The sequence below is a fragment of the Podarcis cretensis genome (assembly GCF_951804945.1).
Source record: "Podarcis cretensis genome assembly, chromosome: 16".
NCBI classification, from domain to species: Eukaryota; Metazoa; Chordata; class Lepidosauria; order Squamata; family Lacertidae; genus Podarcis; species Podarcis cretensis.
This window is the reverse complement of record NC_137186.1, coordinates 11281957-11301279: the sequence shown is the minus strand read 5'-3', so window position 1 is coordinate 11301279 and position 19323 is coordinate 11281957. Positions and strand designations below refer to the sequence as shown.

Below are 19323 nucleotides of genomic sequence, written 5' to 3'. Positions count from 1 at the left end.
GAGATATTTAGGAAAAACTGCCTGAAAGTTGGGCACTTGGTTGGAGTATTAGGCAGGGGACAGTCCTAACTTTTGAGTCTGGAAGACCTGGGTTCGAATCCCAGTTTTTCAGGCAGAGCTGTGTCTTTGTCCCTTCTGGCAAACCAGGAGTTCGCTGGGAAAAATTAGGGAGAACCACGCTGCCTTCAGGACACAAGTCTGTCTTACTTGGCTAATTCTGACTGTTGGCAAGGACCCAAGTTCACAAGCGGGAGATGGCAAGAATAACTTGCCTTATATATTTCCTAGGGAGCTGCTACTTCTGACCAGATCGCTTTAAACTCAGGGGCAGAGAAGCTTTTTCCAGCTTGAGGGCCACATTCCCTTCTGAGGGCAACCTTCCGGGGGGCAGCATGAAAGTAGTGGGTAGGGCCAGTGGCAAAGGTGGGCGGAGAAACCGACGTAAATATTTCCTTTGTACGGGAGGTTAGTTCTCAAGGGATCGGAGTCCCAATTTCGGACAAGTGAAAATGCTCTAGGAGGGTGGGAAGCAGTGCTGGTGAGGGGTGTGCCCTGGAAGAAGGGGTGTGGGCTGAGGGATAGTTCCAAGGGCCACATGGAGAGGCTCAGAGGGCCGCATTTGGCCAGCTGGCTTCAGGCACAGCTGTCAACTTTCAGATTTGAAAATAAGGGATCAGCAGCCTCGAAAATAAGGGAGCAGCAGCCTCACCTGTCCTGGGGACAGTCTATGCGATATCTAACAATCCGGGAAGCAGCGGGAAGCGGCTCTGGAATGAGGGAATTTCCCGCAAAAAAAAAAAAGGGAAGGTTGACAGCTATGGGCTTCAGGTTCCCCCTCCCCCCCGGCCGGCCGCTTACCTGGATTTCAACAGGTGAGAATCGGCCTCGTTGGCGCATCCTGGAGCGGCTGCTCCGAAGAGCCACCCTAGCCAGTTTCCCTTTGCAGTTCCAGCGCCGTCAAGCTTTTCGGCTGCCTCCTGGGCATCAGGCAAGCAGGTTGCCTCTGGCTTCCCTGCAGCTTCCTCTACAGGTGAGCTACCTTCTCCGCAGGCAGCAGGTGCCTGCCTTGGGCTCTCTACTGAGCTGCTTCCTCTGGGGCTGGGCGCTTGGGGCAGTACGTTGGGGCTCACGCTAGCTTCTCCAGCCCCGCTGCGGGCCGCCTCCACAGCTTCTCCCAGAGCCGCCCTCAGCTTGGTCCAGTGGGTGTGAGGGAAGCCCTCCTGCTTCGGGGGCTCGCTGTAGACCCCAGAAGACCGGCTCAGCTGCTCCCACCAGCTCTGCTGCTTCTCTTCGCTCTCCTGGCAGCTCCCTTCAGCGCCCGCCTCCGCCTCGGGGGCTCCCTCGCCGCCTCGGAAGGTGTGGCTCAGCCGGTCGCCCCATCGCAGGAGTCTCTGGTGCAAAGGTGGCCCGGCCTGGGGCTCGTGGAGTGGGCTCGATTGGGCCACGGGCCCTTCCGCCAGGCCGGCAAGAGGAGGTGGGCGTTTGGGCAAAGCGACTCGGTTTCCTCCACGAGCCTTCTGGAAACCGGCCAGCAGCTCAGTCGGCAGGGTGGGACGCCGGGGTGGCGGCCGGACGTCGAGGGGCAGGTGCTGGTGCTCAAAGAGGAGGTCCAGCTGGAAGGTCAGCATGGAGAGCGGTTGGAGCAGCAGGAGCAGCTCGTCGGCCCAGCGGCGGCAGAAGCCTTGACTGAGTACCAGGAAGGCAGTGGGCAAGTACAGCGCCGAGATCAGCTCTGTGGGGTCGGGAGACGGCACGAACAGGTCAGAAACGCATCCTTCGAAGTCTGTCTCAACTTTGCTGTTGGATTACAAAGCCACTTCCGACCTCAGGAGGAGGTGGTGATGCAGACTCATGCCCCCGACACCCGCGCAGCACGGCCCGCAATCTCCCTCTTTGGCCGCTCAGCTTTTTAGGTTTCCCGCCCTCCCGCCCTTCAAGGTTTCCTTTCTGACCTTGCTATGGACCTCGGTTGGTCGCCGTTAAGGGGCCTGGTAGGAATTTTTTCCACTTGGCAAATTGGCACTGGCCATTTGGTTTTTTGCCTAGGTAAAGGTAAAGGGACCCCTGACCATTAGGTCCAGTCGTGGCTGACTCTGGGGTTGCGGCGCTCATCTCGCTTTATCGGCATACAACTTCCAGGTCATGTGGCCAGCATGACTAAGCCGCTTTTGGTGAACCAGAGCAGCACACAGAAACACCGTTTACCTTCCCGCCGGAGCGGTACCTATTTATCTACTTGCACTTTAACGTGCTTTTGAACTGCTAGGTTGGCAGGAGCTGGGACCAAACAATGGGAGCTCACCCCATCACGGGGATTCAAAGCGCGACCTTCTGATCGGCAAGTCCTAGGCTCTGTGGTTTAACCCACAGCGCCACCCGTGTCCTCGTAGCAAATCGTCACAACTTCCTTGGTTGTGGAGGTTAGGCATTGGTAGGGGTATTGTTATGTAGATGTGTTGGGGGGGAGGAGCACCATCACCTCCCCCAAATATTGAAGGGTAGTCCAGTAAAGGATTCCGGGGGGCGTGGCCTCGTCCGAAGCCTATGGAGGTCAGGGCCTAAAGCGCGCCCCCGAGTGGTGACCCCGGGGGAGTCCCTAGTTGACGTGCATCAGCAGGGCTCCCCCTGCTGGTGTTAACCCTTCCCAGTCTTCAAGCAAACAGGCTGAAGCCGGATAGTTGATAGGACCAATGCCTAAGCCAATACCGCTCTTTACCTGTAACCAATAAAGTTGTGGCCTATTTTAGCCCATTAACCTAAATAACGTGTCGTTATTTCCTACTGGTGGGAGGCGGGAACTCGCCATGCAACTCCCAGCATCCCCGGCTACCAGGACCAGTGGTCAGGGATGATGGGAGTTGTAGTCCAACAGCAGCTGGGAAATCCAGTTTGAGAAGGGCTGGCCATGCAGGGAGATGGACTAGGTGATTCTTGGGGTCCCTTCCAATTGTACAATTCTGTGATTTTCCAGGAGCACAGGGTGGGGGTGAAAGTAGAGGGTGTGACACCAGGGAGCAGAATTAATCTTCCGTTTTCACTTTTTAAAAAAACCACCACCACCAAGTTTCTAATTCTTGTGTATTTAAAACCCCCCACAAGTGAACCTAAAAAATTAAAGATATAAATAAAACCCAGCATTCCCTCTCCCTGCCCCCCTGCAGTTCCAAATATAAAAGCTTATATTCAAATACATGCCTGGGTTGAGATTCCTGCATTGGGGGGGGTGGACTAGATGACCCTCGGGGTTCCTTCCAACACTATGAGTAATGCACAGGCACTTGCCTAATATCAGTACGTTGTGGAGGTGCTAATAAAAAATGTGGGTGCCCCAAATTTACCTGAGTTCCGCTGCAGGTTGGCAAACCACTGCTCCAACTGCTTCATGCTATGGAGATAAGATAGATAAAACTTTATTCGCATTAGCCAATGGCCATAGTAACAGTAAAACATTACAGTATATGCAGAAAAGGAAATTTGATATAAGAGCACAATTTAAAGTCCTGAATCAGCAGTTAGTGGCCCTTATTCTGATTGCCCCAGCTATGAACCTAGCAACCTTTGCTGTTATCTGCTCATTTTGATCTGATAGAAGAAAGGACATTGTGGCAGTGGTTGAGCGCCCTGGGATGGTTAGTACGAGTGGGGTGATGATCTGGTTCCTCAGGTCATTGTAGAGAGTACAGGACAGGAGGATTTGTGCGGCTGTTTCAGTGCTACCATCTCCACGGGGGCAAAGGCGTTTCTCAGGTGGGATCTTTTGAAATCGACCCTCAAGTACCACAGATGGCAAAACATCCAGTCTTCCATGTGTAAAAAAGCATGTCTGTATTTTGGGATAATAAGTTTGTGCAGATATGGGGCCAGAGAATCAAAATGGAGAGGTGGAAAATGAACATACCAAGGGCAGAATTTCCTTATAGTGGCCAGGTTGTTCTGATACTCGATATCTTTTAGACGTTGACCAATTAGACTGTTTGCTTTAGTGGGATCCATAGTGAGTAGGTGTTGTGGGGATAGGCCACAAGAGTGAAGTTCTTGATAGACAGTTTTAAGCCAGGCACTTTTATGGGAGTCTTGAAGTACTAGGGATAGTAAACTGGGGGGATTTGAGTTTAGGCGGAGCCAGAAGTTAAGAGTTATTTGTCAAGTCTGTACTTCTACTGAAGGGAGACTTGCCTCCAGTCTCAATGATGCGTTTGGGACATCATGCTACTGAGGAACAGGACAAGACGAAGGGTTTTAGCATCGAACATAGCAATGCAGAAAGCTGCCTTGTAGAATCAGACCTTTGGGTCTACCTGGCTCAATAATGACCGGCAGCCGCTCACCAGGGTTTCAGGTAGGGATCCTTCCCCCCCAGGGAGGTTGCAAAGGTTGCAGCTGGGTCCTTTGGGCATGCAAAGGAAATGCTCCCTCACTGCACTATGGGCCTTGGCCCTAAAAAGAAAGCAAGACCCTAGTCCTCATGGATTTGAGTAAAGGGCTGATTTAAGTTGCCTTGCAGGATGAATCCGCTTGCTGGACAAATTCAGAGGCTGTTAAATATAAATGAAGGATCGACTTCAAGTCAATGTCTTGTTGTTGTTGTTTTAGTGTTTATAATATTAACTTGTAAGATATAGATTTGTTTTTTGTTTTGTTGTTGTTGCTTTCTTTAGTTTTCAAATGTTGATTTTTGTGTGTTGTGTATTGTTATTTTTTGATATCTTTCGTGTTGCTGTTGTTGTGTGGAAAATACTAATAAAATTTATTTTTAAAATATATATATAAATGAAGGATCAACACAGGAATGTTTCATTGGAATTACCTGGATGAATTAAGGAATGAGGTACAATGCGAGATCATCATTCCCCGAACTTCAGAGCATGGGAAGTCAACCAAAGATTTATAACTTGGCATAAAATTTGGACTGTTTGATTGCATTATAATTTGGAATGTTTTCAAAGTGGCATTTATTGGATGGTTAAAATGGAAAACTTAATAAATATTATTCTAAAAATAAAAAGGATTTAGATTGCCTTGCACCGTGTGATATCCTTGGTCAGTATTGTCCACACAGACTGGCAGCAGCTGTCCAGGGTTTCAGGCAGGGGACATTCCCAGCCCAACCTGGAGATGCTTTCTTTTTCCTTTTTCCTTTCTCCTCCTGTGAAGAGGCTACATTTTAATACTTTAATGTTTCGATATTTTAATTGTTGTATTTTAATCTTGTTTTTAAGTTGTATTCATTCAACTTGTTTTTATTATTGCTTGTCAGCCACCCTGACCCCGGACTTGGCTGGGGAGGGCATGGTATACCGTATTTTTTGCTCTATAAGACTCACTTTTTCCTTTCTAAAAGGTAAGGGGAAAGGAGCTACTGCAGGCTGCGCAGCAATCAAGAAGCTTTCACTGCACAGTGATCCCCCTTGCTTTTCTGGCTTCTGAGATTCAGAATTTTTTTTTTCTTGTTTTCCTCCTTCAAAAACTAGGTGCGACTTGTGGTCTGGTGCGTCTTATAGAGCGAAAAATACGGTAAATAAAAATTATTATTATTATTATTATTATTATTATTATTATTATTATTGGGGATCAAACCGGGAACCTCCTGCATGTAAGGCAGATGAGCTACAGCCTCCCCACCCCACCCCCAATGTCTTCTACTCACTTCAGGAGGCCCAGGATGAAAGCATGGAAGCGCTGCTGGTTGCTGCGAAGGGGAGCCAAGCGCGACACCCGCCAGTACAGGGCGTTCAGCGACCGAGCGTGGGGGCCTGGGCGAGAAGCACATGGAGAAACACCAGAAGATGCCTTCACTTAGTGCCACATCCCAGCTCCCCGCCCCTGCCCCAAAAGACCCACAGGAATGAATGAGCAAGTCACGACTGCCCCAAATACGAGAGTTCACAAAATCCTTATGGACCAGCCGTGCCAGAAAGAGCCTGCCTCAATCTCCCATTTTTATTATTCCGCTGGTTCTCGAAGACACAGCCTGTGTAGATAAGCGCGCGCACCCACCCACCGATCTCCTGACATGAACCTCCTGCTTTCACTGTTTTAATTGCAGGGCGCTTTGTTCTATTTATTTAAAAGCATTTCTCCGCCGCTTGACGTCTCGGAAAACATCTGAGCGGTGTGCAGCTTGAAACAAACGCACGGCACAGCGTGGAAACAAGAATGCCACCCGAAAAAAACAGGGAAGGAGCTGTATACACACACATAAAAATAAATGAATAAGGAAATAAAACATAAATTTCAGAAGATTCGAATGTGTACGAAGAGTAAGCTTTATGGTCCTTAAGGCTGCTTAGGTGGGGTGGTTGAACTTCAGCGTGCAACATCACTTTTCATCCCGTCCCCTGGGCCAGAAGAACCTATTCACTCATACATTCATTCCTTAAAATTCTTATAACACATTCATTCATTTCTATGCTGCTTTTCACTCCCACGAGTCACAAACCGGATCACAAACAAGATATAACAAAAGCATAATAGAACATCACAATTACAACATAAATCATCTAGAACAATTAAGGAATCATCTGTAAAACGATAGCTCAGTTGGTTAGAGCATTGGTAGGCAAACTAAGGCCCGGGGGCCAGATCCGGCCCAATCGCCTTCTAAATCCGGCCCACAGACGGTCCGGGAATCAGTGTGTTTTTACATGAATAGAATGTGTGCTTTTATTTAAAATGCATCTCTGGGTTATTTTTGGGGCATAGGAATTCGTTCTTTTTTTTTTCTTTCCCCAAAATATAGTCCGGCCCCCCACAAGGTCTGAGGGACAGTGAACTGGCCCCCTGCTGAAAAAGTTTGTTGACCCCTGGGTTAGAGTGTGGTGCTGATAATGGCAAGGTTGCAGGTTCAATCCCCATAAGGGGCAGCTGCATATTCCTGCACTGCAGGGAGTTGGACTAGAAGATCCTCAGGGTCCCTTCCACCTCTACGATTCTACATATCAGCAATAAAACAACCACCTTCTATAAATCACTAAATGAAAGAACTGAAAAGATAAGCTAAAGGGCACAACCACAGCAAAATGTTCACAAAGCACTACTATAGCTCTCTCAATCTACAAAACAATATTAGCAACGTTAGAGAACTAACAACCAACCAATTATGCAAAATAAGCAGATTTATCCTACCGGCTTTAACCAGGAAGCTCTGCAAAATGTGGCCTTTTGGGGTGCAGAATCAAGATTTTTAAAAGAGAAAACTACCACCAAACAAACCCACCTCCTGCCTATCTGACACCTCCTTCATACCTGGCTTGGCTGAGGCTTCCACAACGCTCCACGGGGAACTCGGTCTCTGGCCCGTGATGACATCTTTCTGAAAGGGTTTCAGGCCGTCGCCCACCAGGGCTCGCAGGGCAGGGCACAGAGTGGTCAGGACCACGTAGCCGATGTCTGGGCTGAGGCGGCTGTCTCCCAGCTGGGTCTGCGCAGGAGGGAAAAGGCTGGGTGTCAGCTGCTGGCAGGCTGGGGAGGGAAAACAACCAACGCTGCCCCCCTCCCCTTGCAAATTGGTAATTAGCACTTTCTAATTAGCCTCCCTGCACCCACCCGACCCTCCTAAGCGCAGAGGGCTGCTCCTTTTGCAGCTCCTTGCCAGGCAGCCATTCATACGCTCCCCCAAACACCCACTTTTTATCTCTATCTTTTTAAATATATATTTTTATTAGTTTTTTAACATACCATTCCCAACAATCATTTAACATATTTTCTTATACAATATTTTGGACTTCCATCGGCCACATCTGAAGATTTTTCAATCTTTATCACTTTGTCTACATTTCTTAATTTCTCTGTTACTTTTAACTAATAACTCTTTTCATAGTCTTCGTTGCAATATTCCGCACAGCCCTCCTTGCAAATCTTCTTGCAGTCCTACTAGCGTAATCTGTTTATTACAATTGCTTTTCAAATTGTTCAGATATTTACTCCAGTCCTCTAAGATTCTCTGGTCCCGCAGGTTTCGCATCCTTCCTGCCACCTTATCTAATTCTGCATAGTCCAACGCACTTTGGTATCTCTATGTCAGTGTGGCATAGTGGTGAGAGCGCCAGGGACCAGGAGAAACCAGGTGTCATGGACTGGTTGGGGCGCAGAGGAATGATGGGAGGAACCAGCTGGGGCTCCCCCAGGGGAAGAAGGCTCAGAGCCCGGGGAGTGGTGGTGGGACAACGATGAGTGGTCAGAAGGAGAACAGGAGGTGTTGGAAACTGAAGACAACAGGGCTTAGTGAGCGGGGAGAGTCTGTGGCAGAAAGAAGCCCAGAATCAGAGGCAGAAGCTGAAGAAGGGGTGGAAGGAGACCAAGGAGCAGAGAGGATCTGGCTGGCGAAGAGTCACGGGTGTCTTTCCCTCCTGCTGCGATAAGCTCCCCTCCACCCCCACCCCCGGTCTCCCAAAACTAGGCAAGACACCAGGAAGAGGCGCAAGGAGAAATTAGCATCATGCAGGTACAGTCTCAGATTGCTTGGGGGAAACCCTGGAGAGGAGGGGACTTAGGCAGCAGCAGGAAGACAAGCATCTTTAGTCTCTGCAAGTGCTTCATGGGGGCAAGGCCTGCTGGAGATGTTGCTGTCCACATTAGGCCTGACACCCCTATGTAGATTGTGTTTTTGCTAATACACATTTAACTCCAACTAGCTCAGTGTGATTTACTGCTGGCTCGCTCCTGACACGGGGGTTTAAATCCCCACTCTGCTGCCAGCTCACCTTGGGGTAGTCGCTGCCTCTTAGCCTACCTCACAGGGATGTTGTGGGGTGAATTGAAGGGGGGGGGGAAGAACCACTATGCCACTTTGAACTCCTTGGAGGAAAGGGTGGGGTAATAAATGCAGAGTGTGTCTCTCTTCCCTCGCAGAATCTGAACCTGCAACCAGCTGCAAGGGTAGTGGCAGAGGAGCAAGAGCCCTATCTATGCTGCCTTTAGCTTATTGGAGGAAAGGGGGGGGGATATAAAATTAGTGGAAGCTGGTTTGTTAGGGCAAATGGGGCAGCGGCCGACCAACGCTCAGTCTGTGTTCAGGCAGCCCCCACCTTCCTGCCCTCTTTTCTTACAGCCAGTCCAAGGGGTCGCCCCTGCTCTCAGCTTCCTCCTCTTCAGTCTCAGTGTTGCCCTTACAGAAATCAGCTGGGGGGGGGGGAGAAAGATGGGGAAAACCAACAAGGAGCGGGGACTGCCCATCATTGGTTCTGATGCCACCTGGGCTCCCTGCCTTCTGCCCCACCACCCACAATGGGGCACCAGCTGCCGGCTGCATAAAATGTAACGTCAAAACAAACCTTCTGAACGAGGTTCCGGGCTGTGCTGAAATGGGCGACAATCTTGTCCACAGAGGCACTGACTGCCACGAGCAAAGCTGGGGGAAAGCCGAAAGAAGAGAGAGGATTACCGGCGGGGGGGGGGGGGGCACTGTTTGCTTGCGCTTCGGGGGCTGCCGTCCAGAAGTTTTGATTTTGAATTGATTTTAGAATGAATTGGTTTTAGAATGCATGCCAATTAATGGATTGTGATTTTATGTAAACTGTGTTAATTTTATTGTTGTTAGCTGCTCTGAGCCCGGCTTCAGCTGGGGAGGGCGGGATATAAATAAAATTTTATTATTGTTCTTATTATTATTAAGTCCTTTCTGGTTATGATTTGGGCTTATGATGGTATTGGGCCAGTTGCGAGCGATCATGCTGCTTGCACCTGCAAACAATATCAGGGCACACTGCCCGCTTCTTTTCCAATTACAGTGGTACCTTGGTTTTTGAACGTCTCCGTTGAAGACCATTTCGGTTTTTGAACGTTGTAAAGCCAGAAGAAAATGCTTCTGTTTTCAAACACACCTCAGAAGTCGAACCAAAAACACAGCTTCTGTATTGAGTTTTCCGTACTGAGGCTTCCGTACTGAGTTTCCAGTTTTCGAGCCTTTCGGAACCTGAACAGTCTTCCGGAACGGATTACGTTCAAAAACCAAGGTACCACTACAGTATACAGTACACATGTCATAGCTTCCTGCTGAAATACTAGCACCATCCAGGAGGCTTGCCTGATGCCATCATTATATACAGTGGTGCCCCGCAAGACGAATGCCTCGCAAGACGAAAAACCCGCTAGACGAAAGGGTTTTCCGTTTTGGAGGCGCTTCACAAAACGAATTTCCCTATGGGCTTGCTTCGCAAGACGAAATGTCTTGGGAGTTTTTCCGACTTTTTCCTCCCCCCCCCCTTTTCTAAGCCGCTTATCTGCTTATCCGCTAAGCTGATAAGCCGCTAATAGCGCTAATCCGCTAAGCCGTTAATGGGCTTGCTTCGCAAAACAAAAAAACCGCTAGACGAAGAGAATCGCGGAATGGATTCTTTTCGTCTTGCGAGGCACCACTGTATCTTTAGGTGCCAGGCAAAAATGTTCCTCTATAGCCAGGCCTTTGGCTGATAAAATGGTCGGTTTGCTTTTATTATGTATTTTGTGTTCTCGTTTTGTATTTTTGTGTTGTGAACTGCCCTGTGGTCTTTGGATGAAGGCTGATATACACATTTAATCAGTGCTTTTTTTTCTAAAAAAAAATGTTTAGGGGTACTCTCATTTTCCTACTCATATTGAAATACTGACCCTCAATGAGGCCAAACCTAGATTTACAAAATGTTTAGGGGTATGCGTACCCCTGCGTCCCCCCAGGAAAAAAGCACTGAATTTAATTCATCATCATCTGAGCTATACATTCAAAGCACTACACAAATCAGGAGTGAGAGACCTTAAGGAGATTGGGTGTCGCCTTGTACACCTCCAGCAACTACTGCAGCCAAGCTGGTGCCAAACGTATTGCTCTGCTTTCCTTTGGACCACATCAGCGAAGCTGAAAAGGGTCCCCAGGTCCTCCATACACACTGCCCAGCCTTGCACCCCAGAAAGGTCACTTTGGTGCCACTAACGGGGCAAAAACAACATGGGAGGCAGCAGTTATGATTTCCCAGACTCTATAGCCACAGCAGGCGCTGCGATTCTCCAGAGGTTTGACATCACCCCCAGTCACTCCTTTGTCTCTTGAGACATACAGATGCCAGCAACAACAAAAAATCAAAGCGCTATTATACCACTCTAAGCAGCCGCGGCTTCCCCCAAGGAATCCTGGGAACTGTAGTTTTTTATGGGTGCTGAAAGTTGTGAGGAGGCCCCCTTTCCCCTCCTAGAGCGACAATTCCCAGAGTTTCCTAGGGAAAGGAATTGATTGTTAAACAACTTGTAGCTCTGTGAGGAGAAGGAGGGGGTCCTAACCCCTCTCAGTGCCTTTAACAAACAGTATCTCCCAGAATTCTTTGGGGGAAGCCATGGCTATTTAAAGTGGTATTGCTGTGCTTTGAATGTATAGTGTGAATGGGGCCTCACTTTCTTTCTCTTTTAAGTGAAAGCTGGGGATCTGGAAATTAAGTTTCATATGTTTGCCCCCCTCTCGGTTGAATGCCCATGGGGGTGCCGATGGAAAAGGAAGTGGCAGACCCTCCCTGTCTCTCTTTCTTTTCAAATCTTCCTGGGGTTTCCTGCAAATACAACACGTTTCCATGGAAATCCTCATCTCTTTGGCCTCCCTTCAGGTTTTCAAGAATTAAAGGTGCCAGGAGAGACATGGGTTGCCATGGGAATGAACAAGGCCTGAATAGGAGTTGGGAAGAGTTCCCAGATATTGAAGGTGTTTGGGTGGCTCTTTGCATCTCTCTCCCCTCACCCGTGCTTCCCTCCTTCCTCTCCTAACATGTCCCCCACCCCAGCCTCTAAAGTTGAACACTTTTGTATAATTTGTTAACACCATGAGGCTAGACATTTCCTAGCACGTCGCAGGCAGTAAGCTCAGTATTGTCAACAATGAAAAATAATAATTAATAACCAATCGTGATCAACAATTATTGATGATCAATAGTGATTGATTGATATAGATAGATAGATAGATAGATAGATAGATAGATAGATAGATAGACAGACAGATAGGTGATAGAGAGATATGTGTTTTAAGATTGTACCTTTCTTTTGTTCTCGAAGTTGGGCACAGATTCGATCAGCATCGGCCCCCCACGGATGGCTGGTATTTGGGACCCCACCAAAGGACTGGGAATGTCTGACTGGAAGAAGATGGGACAGAAAGAAGGGAAGTCAACATATGGAGGATAAGAAGCTATCTAGCTTCTCTGTGGATGCCAGGAATTTTTTTTATTTATTCCAGTTATTAGCCAAGCGAAATGAAGAAAAAGAAATCTTTTTTTAAAACACACAGAGAGAGAGAGAGTATGAAGTGTTGAGCAGATTCAGGCACTCATGGCCTGAATTAGATCACCTGAACCCTAATAATAATAATAATAATAATAATAATAATAATAATAATAATAATAATTTATTCGTACCCTGCCCATCTGGCAAGGTTTCCCCAGCCGTTCTGGGCGGCTCCCAATAGAATATTAAAAACATGACAAGACATCAAACATTAAAAACTTCCCTTTGGGAAAGGGAGAAGTGCAGGTCCTGGATCTCAGCTGAGGTGAAGATCCTGTGCCCCTCCAGGTATTACTGGGATCCAGCTCCCATCAGCCCCAGCCAGGATGGTCTGAGATGATATACACCTGGGACAGTTCAACTGGTGCAACATGAGACTCTCCATCTCAAGGACATGAGTTGAAGCCCCACGCTGGGCAAAATATTCCTGCATTGCAGAGGATGGGATTGCATATCCCTTGTGGTCCCTTCCAACTCTATAATTCTATGAATATATGGACCAGTGATGGTCCTTTCAGTGATGGAACAGCCTCAGAGCACTCATCGTGCGACAACAGCAGCAAGAATACTCATCGCAAAGTACTGGAAGACACAAGATTTACCCACCCTGGAAGAATGGCAGATGCAAGTAATAGACTACATGGAATTGGCAGAAATGACTGGCAGAATCCGAGACCAGGGAGAGGAAGTAGTGGAAGAGGACTGGAAGAAGTTCAAGAACTATCTGCAGAAATACTGCAAAGTTTATGAATGCTAAAAATGATGTTGGATATGAAAATAATATGGCACTAGTGATACAGTGTTAAAAAAGTATGCAAAAACGTAATAGAAAAAGGGTGAAAGAATAACGTTATATTATGTCAAAAGTAAACAATATGTTAAAGGTGTTTAACCATAAGGAGGAAAGATCGGAGACACAATAGAAGTGATTACAATAATTAGAAATGAGTTTTGAAGGAGGGTAAGGATTTGCTGTATTTGATTGGACAAAGAGGAACACAAAAAAGGGAGGCGTGAGGAAGTCAAGAAAGAAAGTTCTGCAAACATGTGTTTAAAAATTGGAGTTTTTATTTTTATTTTTTTCTTCTTTTTTTGGTGTGTTTTTGATATCTTGTATTGTTTTGATGATTTTTCTGTTTGTGGAAAATAAATAAATATATTTTTTTTAAAAAACCAGAGCACTCATCGAACCCAGGTTGGTGTTTGCAGACCAGACCTGGCACTCAGATGTTGAGGAGCAAGAGGGTTGCTTCTACAGATGATTTGAACGATTGTGCTTTGGCATGACAGCAAGGAGGGATCCACCTTACTCAGGCAGATGTGTGTGTCCCTCTTGTCCCTCTTTCTTTCCAACACATCTCCCCCCAAAAGCAAGATAACCTAGATCATTTCGCCACCAGGCCCTTGTGGAATGCCACTTAAAGCCAGAGCTTAGAAAGGTTTTATGATTATTATTAAATGAACTCATTCTAGTTCAAGATGTCCACACACACACACACACATGCAAAAAGGAACTACACCCCTGTTCAGGTTCATCCTTTTACAAAACAAACTAGTTCAGTTCTTGGTTTGAGTCCATTCAAGTTATCCACGTCAAAAAGAGAGGGGGGAAATCAACATTCAGAATGTGGCAAGCTGCTGTGCTACGATAATGAACATACTGTACTTTCAAAGATGAAGAAAACATCAACACACACAGCGGAATGTGAATGGTTTCATTTAGTTTCCCCAACAATTATGATGTTTCAGCTTAAAGGGCCAAAGTGTCTAAAGAGTAAATAATAATAATAATAATAATAATAATAATAATAATAATAATAAATCCACACATGGAAGGGAATGAACTTGAAGGTGAACTAGAAATCATTCTAAGTTGTACCCCAAATTGAATTGAATTCACTCAGCAATTGTGTTTTTTTCCTTTTTCCTTTCTCCTTCTGTGATTGAACTCCTATTTGGGGACTTCCCTGGCTTTGTTCTGACCCGTGTAGGACCAGTCTGGATAGTTGGCCTTGGTGAAGATTTAACATTTTCATCCCCAAAAAGTTTTTGATTTGAGTTTCTACTGAAATGAGGCTGCATTTTAATGTTGTATTTTAATCAATTGTTTTTATAGCTGGTGTTAGCCGCCCTGAGCCCGGTCTTGGCTGGGGAGGGCGGGTTATAAATAAAATTTATTCTTATTCTTATTAAACCGCAGTTCTGCATAATGCTTTTTAGAGAGGTGGGGGGGGGGAACCACTGGAGCTGAGTTTATAGAACCGAGGGGGGCGGTGGCACAAAAAAAGTTTGAGAACCACTGGTCTAGAGGACCTCAAGTCCCCCGTCCAGTTGCACACCCCTGATGCCAACGGGCAGGAGGAGCTGTACCCACAAGAAGCTGATTGGACGAGGCCAGAACGGCAACTCGCACAGAGTTGCAACGGGCAGTCTCTGTCCCTGTGCGGACAGCTGCTTTGGCCTCACAGCCTTCAACCAAACCCCTCAAGGAGGCGCACAGTTTGGGGGACAGGTGACTGAGGCAGGGAAGGGGGGAAGGAGAAGGGGGGAGAATGAGGGGAGAGGCGGCTTACGTTGCTTGGGAGCTCCCGGCTCTCTGGCTTCCATACTGCCCCAGGGCACTCTCCCGAGCCCTGCTCCAGCCTGGATGTCAAGGGGGGCGCGGCGGGCTCCAAACGGCCGCTCGGGCACCTGGCGGGGTGGGAAAGCTAAGACGGGGAAGGTGCGGCTGCGGGGGAAGAGGGGTGAGAACAGCACAGCCAGGTCGGGGCTGTCCAGAAAAGGCAGGACGCTCCTGGCAGGGGGGGAGTAGGCCCCGATGGGGGAGAGGCGGATGGGGAGCAGCTCCTCGGGCGAGAGAGTGCCCAAGACCTGCCCCTGCCGCCCGGCCAGAAGGCAGACCTCCTCGCAAGACAAAGTCTTGAGTCTGGGGCAGAAGGCCGGGGCAGGAGAGGCAGGGGAGCTCAGCTCCACACTCTCTAAGCCAGTGCAGAGTGAGGGGTGCAGGGGTGCCGGGTCGTCCACCACAGAGAAATGGACCAGGAGAGGTGGGTAGGGCAGATTCTGAGGCCTGGAGGAGCGGGCAAGGGTGGCGTCAGCTGCAGGCCAGAGCGAGGGCAAGGGGGCCAGAAGGTTGCAGCAGCAGGACCAAGGAGCGAAGCCAGTGCAGAGCGAGGGATGGATGGATTTTTTTTTGGGGGGGGAGCACGTGAGGTCGACAAACCAGTGAGAAATGCATGGAAGCCAGACAACGAGCCAGACCAGCGTGATTGATTGATTGATTGATTGATTGACATGGGAAGCGGGACGGGGGTGTGGGAGGGGAAGCCAGAAAGAGGTTTTGGGTGGGGGTCAAGAGCAAGGAAGGAGAGGAAGGGGAGAGAATATGAAACAAAACAAAACAAAACAAAGTTATTTCCAGAAGTCACACAGCAGACAATGAACAAACATAATGGTCATGAGACACGCAACACAAAATCCCGACGCAAAAAAACACCCAACCTCGTTTGGAGAAGCTGCGTGTCTTCAGCTGGGAAACACAGGACCTTAATCCAGAGTTGGGGGACTCTGCCCCACTCACTCCATACATGAGATACCGTTTTAAGCAATCATGGCGTCCCCCCCAAAGGATTCTGGGGGATAAAAGTTCATTAAGGACGCTGGGAGTTGTCAGGAGGCCCCTGTTCCCTGCCCAGAGCTACGATTCCCAAAGCGGTTTTAACAGCCAAGCCCTTTTCATGGGGGACTCTGGGAATTGTAGCTCTGGGAGGGGAATGAGGGGTCACCCTAATAACTCTCATCACCCTTAACAAATTGACAGCTCCCAGAATTATTTGGGGGAAGCCATGACTCTTTACAGTGCTTTAAATGCATGGTGTGAATATGGCCTGAGAAGCCTTCTGTTTGTTGATTACTTCCAGCTCCCATTTTCCCTGACTGACTTGGGCTGAGGAGGGTTGAGAGACCGACAATGTCTTGAGGGTCACAAGTTTGCCCTGTCTGGTGTAGGAAAAGCCCTCAGGCATCCAAAAGAGACAATCTGCCCCTGCTATGTTTGGATACAATCGCACACCGTTTTGAATTGAGATGGCAGAACTGAATCTTTCAAAACTGCACTGATTTTAACCATGGATGTCAAAACTGTGCTGATTTGTTTGTTTGTTAGTTACAATCCCCGAGCGATTCCAAGTATGAGACTGCCAATGCTTTCTAATCTTAATTTATTTAACAAAATGTATAGACTACTTGCTTGTAGAAAAGCCTCTCAGTGGTTTATGAGAAGGTCCCATGTTCTCAACTCCCAGCATCTTCAGGTAGGATTGGGAAAATACTCCCTGCCTGAAGACCTGGTGTGTGCTGCTGCCAGTCAGTGTAGACATTATTGAGGTAGATGGAGCAGTGGTCTGATCTATAAGGTAGCTCTCCATGTTCTCCAGGTAGGACTGGCAGTAGACACTGTCTCAAACTCTGGGGAGGGCCATAGCTCAATGGCAGAGCTTTGCAAATTGAAGGTCTCTGGCTCAATTTCCAGCATCTCAGGTAGGGTTGGAAAGCCTGGAGAGCGGCTGCTGCTGCCAGTCAGTGTAGACAGCACTGAGCCAGATGGACCAGTGGTCTAACTCAGCAGAAGGCAGCTTTCTATGTTCCAAAGCCCCCAATCTGGAACACAAACTTCCCCACCCTGAAATTTAGCAAGTTTGGCTTGAAGTCTCACAAAGTAATCCACATTACAGTGGTACCTCGGGTTACATACGCTTCAGGTTACAGACTCCGCTAACCCAGAAATAGTACCTTGTATTAAGTATGTTGCTTCAGGATGAGAACAGAAATTGTGCTCCGGTGGCGTGGCAGCAGCGGGAGGCCCCATTAGCTAAAGTGGTGCTTCAGGTTAAGAACAGTTTCAGGTTAAGAACGGACCTCTGGAACGAATTAAGTACTTAACCCGAGGTACCACTGTACTATCTGAAGAGAGCACACAGACCTCAATCCACAGAAAACCCTGAAGTCCAGAGTCTAAAATTTCCTAAGTGCACCGCTGCCACGATGACGTGGGCCGTTGAAGTTACATTACCTTAAAAAAACAAACAAATGATTCTCTCCAAACCAGGAAAAGGCAGCCGATTATAGCTCCGCAGTTGCCCCCACATCTTGCCCCGTTTTAGGGGTGGGTGGAGTGGAAGGGGCAAGGATCCAGTTTGCTTCCGGGGAAAGAGAAAGAAAGGGAAAGTACTGCAAAGGTTGTCAGGCCAGGAAGACAAATGCAAAGTGGTTATCTGCTTCCTGCTTCCTCCTGCTAACAGAAGTGCATGAGTGTGTGTTGTTGAGGGAGGCATGCAGCAGGAGGCGGGAGAAGTTCCCCTAGCTCCGACTGACAACCGCGTTAACCAATCAGAGCAACTCCTTTTGCTTATTTGTTTAAATTAGGCCAGGTAACCAGATTCAAGGTGTGCCTTGGAGGCTGGTGAGACAGAGAGAAAGGTGCAGGGGTGGCATTGATTTCTTCATTCTATTAAAGCAAAACAAGAAACCAACTAAAAACTCACAATAGCAGAGCAGAGATGGAAGTGGAGAGCGAGTGTCTGTCAGACGCCACTCCGAACAAAAGCACAAGATGTCCCTGGAAATGTGCTAATGTTTGTGCAAAAAAAAAAGGACTGCATCTGCGCCGTGCAGTTTGTAGGAAACCTGGGAGCTGTCATTTGTTAAGGGTGCTAGGAAACTGCAAAATTCTTTGGGGGCGAAGTCCTCTGCTTTAACTGTGCTTTGGGTGAATTGAATGCACACAGAGTATACACTTGTTCATCTGTATACCTCGACTACTTGAGCGCATAGGTGGCGCACTCTTTTGAACGCAATATGTGAGCACCCCAGTCACAGGGCACATTCCTGCTTTGAAACTACCTTAAGCACTCCAGGAAAAATAAATAACACATTGTTATAGGTTTGGGGGCTGGGGTTCAGTCTAGATAATACCCGTGGGTCTGTACTGTGAGATTATAATTTATAAGAAGACACCTGCTGATCTGGTCAGACAAGTTTCTTTGTAAGATCATTATCTGAAGAATACTTTCTAATGGCCTGTTAAGTGCTGCTATTCACATGTCCAAAGAGGTTGCCCTGTTGCCATGGAGACAAATGGATGGCATTTCCCCCAGTTCCCCAGATGGGGAACAATAGGCCAAAGTAGGCTGGGAGTGGGTTTGGCTGATACTGGAAGCTGCTTATCTTGCTCTGTGTTGGGCCCATAGTTGTGGCTTTGAGATCTCCCTGGGAATTTAATAGAGTGGGAAGATCTAATGGAGTGTTAATGCTGTGAGAACTGTGTTTTGATGGAGACTCCACACACTGCTTCCATTCTTAATCCTAGCTTTCCATTTAGGAGAATATACATAGTGGTTGTGGGGAAACACACCATTTTACCCTCACAACAATCCTGTGCGGTAATTTAGGCAGAGAGAGAGTGAGAGACACACACAGAGAGAAAAAGTGATTGGCCCAAGGTCACAGGAAGAGTGGAGGATTTGAACCCACACCATACATTTAAAGTACTACTATACCACTTTAACAGTCATGGCTTCCCCCAAAGAATCCTGGGAATTGTAGTCTGTTAAGCGTGTTGAGAGTTGTTAGGAGACCACGAGTCCCCTGCCAGAGCTACAATTCCCAAAGTGAAACACATGCAGATATGAAGTTTGAGGAGAACAGTCACCCCCACCTCACCCCGAAGATATATTCCCCCTCTTAGTCAACCACATATTTTACAAAAAAATTCCTTCCAGTAGCACCTTAAAGAACAACTAAGTCAGTTCTTGGTATGAGCTTTCGTGTGCATGCACACTTCTTCAGATACACTGAAACAGAAGTTTCCAGACCATCAAATGCCAACAGTGCCCTTCAGCTCTCTATATTGGACAAACAGGCCAGATCTTACGCCAAAGAATAAACGGACATAAATCGGACATCAGGAATCACAAGACAGAGAAACCAGTAGGAGAACACTTCAATCTCCCAGGACATTCTATACAAGATCTCAAAGTAGTTGTTTTACTACAAAGGAATTTCAGAAATAGACTGGAAAGAGAAGCT

General features: G+C 47.6%; 1 protein-coding gene across 4 annotated transcripts in view; it reads right to left on the bottom strand.

Moving 5' to 3' along the window:
* Positions 1–19323, bottom strand: part of RUSC1 (RUN and SH3 domain containing 1) — a 35568-nt gene that overhangs the window by 2633 nt on the left and 13612 nt on the right. For 3 of the 4 annotated variants that reach the window (XM_079957910.1, XM_079957912.1, XM_079957911.1), the window contains exons 3-9: positions 14811–15335; positions 11991–12089; positions 9273–9349; positions 7246–7420; positions 5648–5753; positions 3339–3385; positions 859–1732 (exon numbers count right to left, since the gene is read on the bottom strand). In XM_079957910.1, coding sequence (XP_079814036.1) covers positions 859–1732; positions 3339–3385; positions 5648–5753; positions 7246–7420; positions 9273–9349; positions 11991–12089; positions 14811–15335 — 1903 coding nt within the window. The remainder of the gene's footprint in view (positions 1–858; positions 1733–3338; positions 3386–5647; positions 5754–7245; positions 7421–9272; positions 9350–11990; positions 12090–14810; positions 15336–19323) is intronic. The other variant, XM_079957913.1, reaches the window with a different exon arrangement.